At 47.3% G+C, this 12,199-nt stretch overlaps 1 protein-coding gene across 2 annotated transcripts in view; it reads left to right on the top strand.

Annotated features, from left to right (window-relative positions):
* The first annotated feature begins 3,484 nt into the window (after nt 1-3,484).
* Nucleotides 3,485-12,199, top strand: part of GSPT1 (G1 to S phase transition 1) — a 34,086-nt gene continuing 25,371 nt past the window's right edge. The window contains exon 1 of one of the 2 annotated variants that reach the window (XM_047712609.1): nt 3,485-3,508. Coding sequence is in view for 1 of the 2 variants with exons in the window: in XM_047712608.1 (XP_047568564.1) it covers nt 3,820-4,180 (361 nt within the window). In the remaining variant the exon portion in view is untranslated. Of the gene's footprint in view, nt 3,509-3,547; nt 4,181-12,199 lie in introns of those variants that run through there. The other variant, XM_047712608.1, reaches the window with a different exon arrangement.

Here is a 12,199-nt window from a genome sequence, read left to right as displayed (position 1 = left end):
TAAAAGATAAACTTTATTATTTAGGCATGGAACCCTATGCAGGGCTTGAACTCACAACCCTGAGATCAAGACCTGAGCTGAAATCAAGAGTGAGATGCTTAACTGACTGAGCCACCCAGGCACCCCCGAAAAGCTAAGCTTTTATTTCACTTTTTAAAAAGATTTTATTTTTTTAATTTATTTGACACAGAGAGAGAGAGATCACAAATAGGCAGAGAGACGGTCAGAGAGAGAGGGGGAAGCAGGCTCCCTGCTAGGGATCCTAGGACCCTGAGATCATGACCTGAGCCAAAGGCAGTCCTAACACACTGAACCACCTAGGCGCCCCAAAGCCAAACTTTTAGATCAAAGAAGCAAAACAAAATACCCTGTGGTAAAGTAAAAGGGGAATCAAGTGACCCTGATTCACTTTTTAAGGCAGAAGAACTAAGGGAGGAGAGGAAGACCGCAGAGAGCAAAAGAGAGAGCATACTGGGAATGCCAGCTGGCGGGGCTTGCAGCAGAAGATGGAAATTCTCTGTCATGGTTAGGGTTAGACCTTGAATAAGCACAGCGTTGTGAAGTAAAGCAGTGGTCAGGCAAACCCTGTGTGTGTGTCACAGAACAGAGCAGGATGTCCTTGGGAAAACTCTTAAAAGTTTATAGTCCTGTGTCTCGACAGCCCTAAATGAGTATAAAACGGCAGCATTGTTGAAAATTCCCTGTTGATGCACTGATTCATTCGATGAAACATTTTGTTTTCTATGCCCGGCATGATACCGGGCATTGGGAATCTAAAGATGAAAAGAGGCTGACCTCAAGTCGTTCAATCTTAGCACAACAACAATTACCAAGAAGAACTTCTTGGGTGCCTGGATGGCTCAGTGGGTTAAAGCCTCTGCCTTCGGCTCAGGTCATGGTCTCAGGGTCCTGGGATTGAGCCCCACATCGGGCTCTCTGCTCAGCGGAGAGCCTGCTTCCTCCTCTCTCTCTGCCTGCCTCTCTGCCTACTTGTAATCTCTGTCTTTCAAATAAATAAATAAAATCTTTAAAAAAAAAAAAGAAGAAGAAGAAGAAGAAGAACTTCTCACTTGCCTGCTGGAGCAGGGCCTCAACCCTGGAAAGTCAAGGCTTTTGAAAACCAATGGAGTGGACCCTTCCCTGAATTTCCATGATTATCCTATTCAGGGACCTGGAAGTTAATCTCATCAACCGCTTTTCTAAACTGCAGGTCTCAGCAGGGTTTGTCTCTAGAAAAAGACCGCAGGCACAAAGACACTGCTAATTTAATCCGATGTGAAGACCTAACCGAAGAGGGACCGGTCATCCAGTGCCCTATGGGTGCGCCATATTGGAGTACGGCATCCCAGGATCAGGCATTTAAAGGACAGTGTGGATCACTCTTTGAGTCAGCGGCTTGTTTTGACATTTGTGTGTGTGCGTGTATGTGTGTGTTGACTTTTTTTTTTTTTTAAAGGAGTATGTTAGGGATTGCCAGTCTTGAGTGGGAAGGCACTTTATTTTGGACACACTGTATTTTCTTCCTGTTGTGAATATAAGATAAAAATATTTATCTCAAAAGCAATGCAGGGGGGCGCTTGGGTAGCTCAGGAGGTTGAGCCTCTGCCTTTGGCTCAGGTCATGGTCTCAAGGTCCTGGGATCCAGCCCTGCATGGGGCTCTTTGCTCAGCGAGGAGCCTTCCCCCCCGCCGCCCCCGCCTCTCTGCCTACTTGTGATCTCTATCTGTCAAATAAATAAATACGATCTTAAAAACAACAACAAAAAGCTACATGTCCAAAAAAAAAAAAAAAGGCAATGCTGTTCTCCCTTATATGAAGGAAGATCCTGAGTTTTTATCTCGATTGTTAATAAGTACTATGTAAATCCGAGGGCAATCACTTAATACCAACTTTAAAGTGGGACACTCTTAAGAAAGATTTAAATGGGTCTTCAGAGAACTATATTAACAGGCTGTAATCTGAACTTTGTATTTATCAGGGGAAAAAAGAAAAATCGATGTCCAGAAGTGTTCAGGGACCACTGGCCACAGATCTGAAGAAAAACTTAAAGCCAGGCTTGTTATAATGGAGGTCTCTGTTTTCTTCCCATATACATCACTTGATAGTCCAAGTGTTAAGAATTCAAGAAAAAAGCATTCATAAAAATTGCTAGTTTAATATTAAACCCAGTTTCAAACCACTTTAGCATAGAATTTGTTTTGAAAGGTACCTGAAAGCTTTGTTTTTGAGGGTTTCATTAATGGGCTGGATCCTCTTTGAAGACAGAGGTATTTAAAATTTAAATTCGCATCTAGATCTAGATTTTGGACCATAACATACGGTTGTTAAGAAACACCTATTCTCTTTGTGTGTACTCCTTTACTCTGTAATTTTTAGCACGTTAGTTGCACTCTGTCTAGACTCCTTGTTGAAAAAAAGCAACAATATCTCTCCCCCACCCAACCCTCCATCCTCCACCCTCCCCCCTGCCCCCCGCTGGGGCTCCATATGGGTGAATTGCGGGGAAAACTTAACATGTGCTCAGAACAACGTTATTTTCCTACTTCATATAATTGGGTCTAAGTATTTATCTTTTGCTTCCCCCCGCCCCCCCCCCCCCTGAATGTTTACCTAAACTCAGCCAGGTGAGAAGCAGTCAGAAGCAGTCAATAAAGCCCTAGGGGAATACTCAGCGTTAGGAAGAAAACCACTTCACCTAATGCTGCATGTAGAAGCTGGAAGCACCAAAATAACCCTATTAGTTGGATACAGCTGGACACTTCATGGAATAGGCCAATCCTCTGTTTCATTTGCAAGGCCCTTGGCCGAAAGGAGGGAGGGATGGAAAAGTTTGGGTGAAGGCTTTAAATGACTAGTCAAACAGACGGTGAGTCATTCAAAGTTTCCAGTTAATAATCCCCTGTACCGGGGCAGAGCCTGGGCCCAAGCGCTTTACGAGCCACACTGCAGTTGAAGTTGTACTGTCTCACGGCTTTATTCTCTTCTACCAAATGAATACATAAAATGTAAGACGCGCAGCGCCGGCTTTCAAATGTAGGGCAAAATGTGGCTGGGGGCGGGGAGGAGGAGGGTGGAAAGAGCACAAGGCAGGGAGCCTGGCAGGCAGAGAACGCACAGGCTGGTGATGGGAAAGGAAGAGGTTCCAGGAGGGGACCGCTGTGCCTTGGGCCTTAGAACTGCACTCCGTCTCCCGTCATCCTGTGCCCAACTGGATGGCGAGGACTACCCCTGCGCTTGAAGTGTCGCGCAAGGACGCGCCCCCACCCCTACCCCCACCCGGTGACAGGTGGGGCAGCCGAGCGACGACTGGACCTCCTCCTCCTCGCGCTGCCTGCCGGGAGCCGGAGCCGCTTCCGGTTGCTCTGGGGTTCCGAACTCCGACTCCCGTCGGCCCCCGGGAAAACCGCAGCGGGGTCGCGCGGTTGCTGCCGGAACTCGTAGTTCCATCTGCTGCTGCGCTTCATAGTCGGAAAGGGGAAGGGCAGAGCCAAGAACTACCGAGGCGAAGGTACGGGTGGCGGGGAGGGGTCAATCCGCGCCGGCGTGGGGTTGGCGCTGAGGCGGTCCGAGGTGGTTGGGTTGGGTGGGAGGAGATCCGCTCGCACACACGAGGAGGGTTGAGCCGCTGCCGCCGTTGTCGTCGCGAGTGCGGGGTTGGGACTGGAGCCTTCGCCGCGACGACGCCGGGGATTGTGTCGCTAGCCCCCGGCCCCTCTACCTCGCCGCCTCGCCGGGTCAGCGCGGCCTGCTCCTGCCCGGCCCGTCGCCCCCGCCTCCATTTCCCGCCCTCTCTTCACCACACACACGGCCCCCCCGATCATGGATCCGGGCAGTGGCGGTGGCGGCGGCGGCGGCGGCGGGAGCAGCAGCGGCAGCAGCAGCAGCGACTCGGCGCCCGACTGCTGGGACCAGGCGGACATGGAAGCCCCCGGGCCGGGCCCGTGTGGCGGCGCCGGCGGCCCCTTGGCGACGGCGGCGGCGACCGAGGCCCAGCGTGAGCACCTCAGTGCGGCCTTCAGCCGGCAACTCAACGTCAACGCCAAGCCCTTCGTGCCCAACGTCCACGCCGCCGAGTTCGTGCCGTCCTTCCTGCGGGGCCCGGCCCAGCAGCCGCCGCCCCCAGCCGGCGCCGCCGCCGCCCCCAACCACGGAGCCGGCAGCGGCGCGGGAGGCCCTCCGGGTAAAGGGCCGGGACACGCGGGGCGGCCTCTGGGCACGGGAGGAAGCCGGCCTGGGCCCGTAGACCCCTGGGGGTAGGGGTGGGGTGCGGTGGGCTCGCGCGGCGCGCCCCGCGGGGCCCGGCGGCACGTGGAGTGCTGACAGCGGCGCCGGGCGCGGACAGCCCTGGGTGGGGCGGCCGGGGGCCGGGGAGGCGGCCTGCGCGGGGCGGCGGCCGCGGAGGGCCCGGCGGGGCGGGGGCGGCGTGCGGGGGACACCCGCGGGGTCTGGGGGCCGCCCTTCCCCGGAAGTGGGGACCGTATGGGACAGAGAGGGAGCCGCGGCGGGTCAGTGCCACGAGGCCTGGAAGTGAGGACAGATGGAGCCACGAGGGGGTCAGGGGGGCGTTGAGAGATCCGAGGAGTTGGTGAGGACGAATGCGCGAGTTGCCCCTTCACCTTGAGCCGAGGAGGGAGAGCCTCTCGCTGCAGTTTCTGTTATTGAGGCTGTAATTGCGTTTTAAATGCCCGTGACACGGAACCGTCCTGAAGGAATCCCAAGATGCATTGCAGCCTTGTGATCCGGCAGAAACTGTTGGCCATCAATACAAAGATCTTGTTCACCCTTAGCATTTGTCGGCTTGTGAAGTTCGCCAAGTGTCAGGAAGTTAGGGTTACTCCCCTAAACGTTCCTGGGTTGGGAAGCTGCCTTGATGTCTGTGCCCTTTTTCTTAAGTGGGGACTCGGACCTTTCTCCTTAGTGACACGTTCGGAGTTTTCTTTGCGTTAAAATCGTGTACCTTCTTCAGGCCGCCTGGTGTAACTCGCTCTTTCTCTCTGTTGATGGGCCAGGAGCGAGTCTGTTCACACTCTTGAGCGTTTGTTAGGACTCCGTAGCCGTCTTGGGCCGTTCTCATCAGCGCTGGTAGGCATTCTTTCTGGGGTTTCAAGTGAGTCTTTAAAAATGGTGCTGTGTTCTGCTTCAGTGACGGCATGCGTTCAGGAACTGATGGATAGGAATGTCAAGCGAGAGAACTTTATACCTCGCAGAGACAGGTGCGTATATGAGGAGCTGCCGGTCTCAGTTCAGAGAGAGGAAAGGAAGGCAAAGGTGGAATGTCCTTCCCATTATTTACCCAGGGTATTGGGGACTGGGTCCCAGATGTTCCCAACAACTTGTGTGTGAGACTGGATTGTTGATTTCTCTTTCAAGTTCTAAGTTGGTATTTCTTAGGTAGGTGAGCATCAAACTTGTGCTGTGGTTTTCTCCCTAGAGGCAAAAAAAGTTCGGAGAACTACTTCACCGTGTATATGTGGATACACAGTTCGCATTTGGTTTTTTGTTTTTGTTTTTGTTTTTTTTTTTTTGACTGGTATTTCTTTTATTTGTATAGGCACTTGATGTTTTCTTTTTGAATAAGGAAACCCAGTTTTTTTGTTTTGTTTTGTTTCGCTTAGATCAAGCCGTTTTGGCCGCCCAAACTAGTCCATTATCCCTTTTATCCAGCCATTTTCTTTTTGTCCCTCCCCCCCTACTTCCTTCGGAGGCTCCAGCACCGCTTGGTCTAACCTGGAACTCCGCTTCCAGCCTATGGAGCCGTCAGCTATCAAAGGACAGTCATCCTTAGAGCAGTGGTCAGGAATGATGGCTATTGTTGAGTGGCTAGGCACTACCTCTTAGGTGGGGGGACTGCTTTTCTCTTCCTGATAATTTGCCAATTTCAGCTTTCCTCTTAACCCTTTCCTCTGTGACACTACTAGAAGTGGGAGTTGTAAAAGTGTGTGGGGGAGCGGTAGTTGGTAAGAAAATTCCTTACATGGTGTCAGGTTTTTCTTTTTTTTATCAGAAACCTATTTTGGTGTTACTTTATCAGATGCTTCTACAAAATGCCTGTTAATGTTTAAAAAAAAAAAGCTCCTCTGTAGGATGTTTATTTAGAAAAGAATAGATTTTCTAAATTGAGGTCCAGAGTTATGTTGAATTGCATGTTCCGGCCCATTGAGGTCCATAAAATACCACCGTTAGATCAGGGAACTGTGCTTGGAAGAAGCCCGGGAAAAGTTGAAAGTAGCACTTAGATTGAAATTCATAAAGGGGGAACCATGAAATTTGCAGGGTTTTTTATAGTGAAGAAATAGTCAGTAGGGCAAGCATGTTTCCTTTTGTTAGCCATAGCTGAAATTTGTGGTGGGTGTGTTTTGGAAACTAAATACCAGGAGAGCTCTTGAAGGTGTCTGTCTAGAGGTAGAGCACCAGAATGAATGACTTGTAGAATGTGTCTCTCTAGAATGAGTATCTCTCATTTCTCTGGAAAATTCTCTCCTTACCCACCTTCCTCTTTCCCTCCCTCCATTCCTTTCTTCTCTCCTTTTTTTTGGCGGGGGGGGGGGGGGGGGAGTAGTTTCAGTGGTCCTTGAACAAGAGGAGGAAGATGCTTTTTCCCAAGGTGTCATTCAGCCTACTGGAGGGCTGCTGGTTATGCCTGTTTTAGCTGTTTTTAGCTGTCCCATGTCAGAACTTGGACATGTGTTGACCTTGAATCCTTTGAAAATTTAATAAAGGTTTCCAAAGGAATGATTCAGTAGAACACATTTAAGTGTAATTCTCTACAGATCCAAGTAAATTGGCTACATGATGCTCCTTAAAGTAGAGGTCCTGAAATGAATGAAAACAAAAGACATGGGTTACTTGTACTAGAACTAACATTTCCTGTGATCGAATGTACTTGACGTTCCACTTTGCACCCCAGTTCAGTCTTTTTGTTGTTGCTGTTGTTAAATGAGAAACAGATTTAGCAGCGATCAGGGTTACTTGGTGTCTTGGTTTATTTGGGCTGCTGTAACAAAATACTCCAGACTGAGTGGCTTTTAAACAACAGAAATTTACTGCTCATAGCTCTGGAGGCTGGAAGCCCAAGATCAGGGTCCCAGCCTGTTCTGGTGAGAGCCCTGTTCTGGATAGCCAACTGCCGACTTCCGGTGTCTCAAGGCAGTAAATGGGGAGCTCTATGGGACCTTTTTTTTTTTTTTTTTAAAGATTTTATTTATTCATTCGACAGACAGAGATCACAGGCAGGCAGAGAGGCAGGCAGAGAGAGGAAGGGAAGCAGGCTCCCTGCTGAGCAGAGAGCCCGATGTGGGGCTCCATCCCAGGACCCTGGGATCATGACCTGAGCCGAAGGCAGAGGCTTTAACCCGCTGAGCCACCCAGGGGCCCTTTTTTTTTTTTTTTTTTTAAATGAAAGATAATCCTGTTGGTGAGGGCTCAACCCTCATGACCTAAGACCTCCCAAAGGCCCCACCCAACTTTATCACATTAGGCATTAGGATTTCAGTATAGAGATATGGGAGAGACGTATTCAGACCGAACACAGCACCTGGACTTTTGGAACAGCTGGAGCTTCTAAAATAGTAGTGTGGTGTTCTTTCCACCAGCCCACCCTCAACATCTCTCAAAACTGTGCCATTGAAAGCAGTACAGTTAACACCAGCAGTCCTCAGTAGGCCCTCAGAACTGTCTCCAAGGTGTTGTACTTGTATTGTGAAACTTGAATTTTGAAGAGAAATGGTCTATTTTGTAGTGTTTGAGTTTTGCTGAATGGCTTTTTGTGGGAGAGGATTTCTTTTTTTTTTTTATTAATGATTGAGCTATAACTCACTATAGAATTTACCTTTTATTTACTTTTTTAAAAAAGATTTTAATTTATTTATTTGTCTGAGAGAGAGCAAAAGAGAGCACAAGCACATACGACCAGGCAGAGTGGCAGGCAGAGGCAGAGAGAAGCAGGCTCCCCTGTGAGCAAGGAGGCTGATGCGGGACTCGATCCTAGGACCCTGGGATCATAACCTGAGGTGAAGGCAGCAGCTTAACTGACTGTGCCACCCGGGTGTCCCATACAGTTTTGTTTTTGTTTTTGTTTTTTAAAGATTTTATTTATTTCATAGACAGCACAAGTAGTCAGACAGGCAGGCAGGGAGAGAGGAGGAAGCAGGCTCCCCGCCGAGCAGAGAGCCTGATGTGGGGCTCGATCCCAGGACCCTGAGACCATGACCTGAACCTAAGGCAGAGGCTTTAACCCACTGAGCCACCCAGGCACCCCTGTCCCATACAGTTTACCTTTTAGAAGTACACAGTGGTTTTAGTGTGTGTTCACAAAGTTCTGCAGCTGTCACCATTTGGTGAATGCTTGTTAATCACTCATCTCTCAAAGGTGACCTCTTCAGAGCCACCAGAGTAGAGAAGATCCAGAATCAAGTACTAGTTTTGTCCGGAAGGGCTCTTAGACTTTATTTACATTAAACGATACCTGTGGAAACTCAGAGGTAAGTTTAGATAGATAATAGATAAGACTCTTGAGATTTGTTTCTCTTTCTGTAAGACCAGAGGCTTGCAAGAACAATTCTGTCAAGGATTTCTCAGACTTCCATGGGACAGTAAAGAATAGAGTAAGGACGGGGCGCCTGGGTGGCTCAGTGGGTTAAAGCCTCTGCCTTTGGCTCAGGTCATGGTCCCAGGGTCCTGGGATGGAGCCCCGCATCAGGCTCTCTGCTCAGCGGGGAGCCTGCTCCCCCCGCCCCCGCCTCTCTGCCTACTTGTGATCTCTGTCAAATAAATAAATAAAATCTTAAAAAAAAAAAAGAATAGAGTAAGCAGAGGAAATCAGGGGAAGGTATTGTTCCTGGAGTATCACTTCTTTTCCTACCTAATTTTCTATTCTTCCTGGTTATTTCTTTTCCTGCCTTGACTTACTGATTATCAGACTGTTGGGTCTGGACTCTTATTTCATGATTTTACACACTGTCAGGAATTTTGATTGGGAATAAACCCTGTTTCAGGCAGGTTTTATTTATTTATTTATTATTATTATTTTTTTTAATGTTTTGAGTTGTTTTTTTTTAAAGATTTTATTTATTTATTTGACAGAGAGAGATCACAAGTAGACGGAGAGGCAGGCAGAGAGAGAGGGGGAAGCAGGCTCCCTGCTGAGCAGAGAGCCTGATGCGGGACTTGATCCCAGGACCCTGAGATCATGACCTGAGCCGAAGGCAGCAGCTTAACCCACTGAGCCACCCAGGCGCCCAGGCAGGTTTTATTTAATGTAGTTACTGTACATAGCTTTTTGCATTCTTTTGTCTATTGCTTTTTTTTTTTTCACCTTTTCTGGAATCGTACTGCATGAAAAGACAGCAGTTGAAATTTATCAAGCGAGTTAGAGAAATGTAGAGAACAGATTTTAACCCTTGTTTTGCCTGCTTTTGTTCACTGGGAAGGAAATATCTTTTTTTTTTTTTTTTTTTTTTAGAGAAAGAGTGTGTGCACACAAGAGGGAGGGGCGCAGGAGAGGGAGAGAGAATTCCAAGCAGACTCTGGAGCCCCACGTAGGACTCGATCTCATATACCGGATACAGCCTGAGCTGAAACGAAGAGTTGGATGCTTACCCGACTGTGCCCCCCAGGTGTCTCAGGGAGGAAAGTCTTAAAGTGTAAAATAGTATTGTCTCTCTGGTTGAAAAGAAGGGAATGAAAGAGAGGTTTGATAATGTTTTGGGGCGAATTTAGCGGAATTAGTGGAATGTTTTGAGATGCGAATCTGTGGCTTTGCTTATATATATACACTACATATATATCCTTCTGAACACAGTGATATATATACACTACATATATATCCTTCTGAACACAGTGCTTTGCTGGGTACTTGAATGGATGCCACTAAGAGTTTGTGATCCCTCAAGGAGCTTAGAAAGGGATGGATCAAATACCCATTTTACTCTTGTGGGAGACCCAAAGTGGTAAGAGGGCCATACAGAGGGGGTAGAGGGTTTTCAAAGCTGAGAGGAGGAATTGCCCACAGATTCCTTATGTAAATCATTTCAGTCCTGTCCCCCGAATCGTAAAACTGCACAGCTATTTTCTGCTAGGTGTTCTTTGTGAACACTTTCTTTAAATTGAGATCTAATTTATATATACAGTCCACCCTTATGTTCTCTATTTTACTAAGTTTGCTAGGAATTTGCTGGAGTAGGGCATTGGTTCTCTTTGTTACTTGAAGCACAGTTGACCCACAGTGTCAGGTTCAGGTGTACAGTGTAGTGGTTCCTCCCAGCGCAAGTAGCCCTCCTGTCTGTCTGTGCCCCTGTACCCTGCTGTGCCTCGGGTCCCCATGAGCATTGCTGGCTTTTCTTTTTACATTGCTTGTTGTCTCTTTTGTATGAGCAGCAGTGAGTTAGTGCAGTCCTGGTAGTGTATCTGTTGCCTGCTAATTTAGGATTGCATCATTCACTTCACAGTTCTTAAAATCTTTGGGAAGCAAGAATTTGGCCAAGAAGTTGAAGATTCCTTTTTTTTTTTTTTTAAGATTTTATTTATTTATTTGACAGAGAGACACACAGCAAGGGAGGGAACACAAACAGGGGGAATGGGAGAGGGAGAAGCAAGCTTCTCACCAAGCAGGGAGCCCTATGGGGGGCTTGATCCCAGGACCCTGGGATCATGACCTGAGCCAAAGGCAGACACTTAACCGATTGAGCCACCCAGGCACCCCTAGTTCTTGATTGTTCTGAGAAGTCATTGTTCTGCAATCGTTGATTCATACAAAGTGTGAATCCTTGTTTTCAGTAGATTTTAACAAAGCATGGCTGGCCTGTAGATGTGTTTGGTTTTTTCATAAGTGGCTTTGTTTTGAGGAAACCTAATTGTGATCTTACTCCAAGTTGAACCAGATTCCCAGCATAATTCTAGTTCCCAGGTGAGAAAAACATTCTCTAAGGTTTTTCTGAGCATCTGTTATTAGCCTGGCCTGAGAGTGGGGACACAAATTCCAGACCACATTCAGACTGGGTAATGGTAGCTCACTTCACTTGAAACAAACAAAAAGTGTGTACTTGTGCATGTCCTTGGGGCAATTTCCTGATTGACCATTTCTGCAGAATTCCAGTGTGTTCCATACTGCTAAGCGTTCTGTCTACATCTCCTTTGGGTGGTTGATTTTGGTTACGTATACGTGTTTTCCTGTTCTCTTTGTACCTTATTGGGGCAGCCTGAAATGGTTTTGGTTGATGTATTTTAGGTATACCTTAAATTGTTTTTGACATAGGTGGGGTATAAACCGTAGATGAATATTGTAGGGTTGTTTGAAGAATACAGTGTGACTTAACTCTACAGAAAGCCTGATGAGGCTGGTACGTGGCGTTGTGTAAGTGCTTGAGTAAGTAGGGTTTTGGAATGTGAGGGCTAGGAGTGACCCCAGCAGTAATAAAATAGCTCATTTTGGATAAAGAAGCTGAAGCCTAGAGATGCTAAGTGAAGGCCTAAGGTCACTTACAGCTTTAATGCCATGGTTAATTCTAGAATCCACATTTGCCAACTGCTCGTTCAGTGCTCTCTGCACATATCACTGTTTAATAATGGGAAGGAGGGTGTGCCTAGAGCTAATACTCCAAACAGCGTGGGTCTTCTCACTCAGGAATTTGCCTTTCTTGTATTTCATTCTTAAATTTTTGTAATTACTATGGGGCTTTTAACTGCTTGTTGTAATCATAAATTTACTGAGCAGTTACCACTTGCTTAATGTGGAATCTTCACCACACTGTAGGTACTGTTAACACATTATACAGATAAGAAAATTAAGGCTCAGAGAAGCTAAGGAAATTAGCAAGGTGACATCCGTGACTGAACAGAGGAGCTACGATCAGAATCTAGGTCTGATTTCAAAGCTATTCTTGTAATGGTTACTCTGCTAGCCCTTTCCTGGTGATTTGATATTAAAAGATCTTTCTGGCCGAGAAGTTTTTTTCAGAAAAGGAGCCCGAGTGTGTGGGCTATGCCACTGTCTCCATGTTCTGTCTCAGTGGGAGCCGAGTAACATTCTCAGAAGGAGACAGTGCTCTAAAGTATTACTTAGAAATTGCCGTCTTCGTACGTCTTAGGAAACGATGACGTAAAATCATTAAAACAGCTGTGTTCACTACTGTGACATCATGCCTTTTATTTTTAGAGTGTTAGGTAATTAGAGCAAAACCATGGGCCTTTGTACGTGTTCTGT

Source organism: Lutra lutra, chromosome 18, assembly GCF_902655055.1.
Source record: "Lutra lutra chromosome 18, mLutLut1.2, whole genome shotgun sequence".
Lineage (NCBI taxonomy): Eukaryota > Metazoa > Chordata > Mammalia > Carnivora > Mustelidae > Lutra > Lutra lutra.
This window is presented reverse-complemented; position numbering and strand designations above follow the sequence as displayed.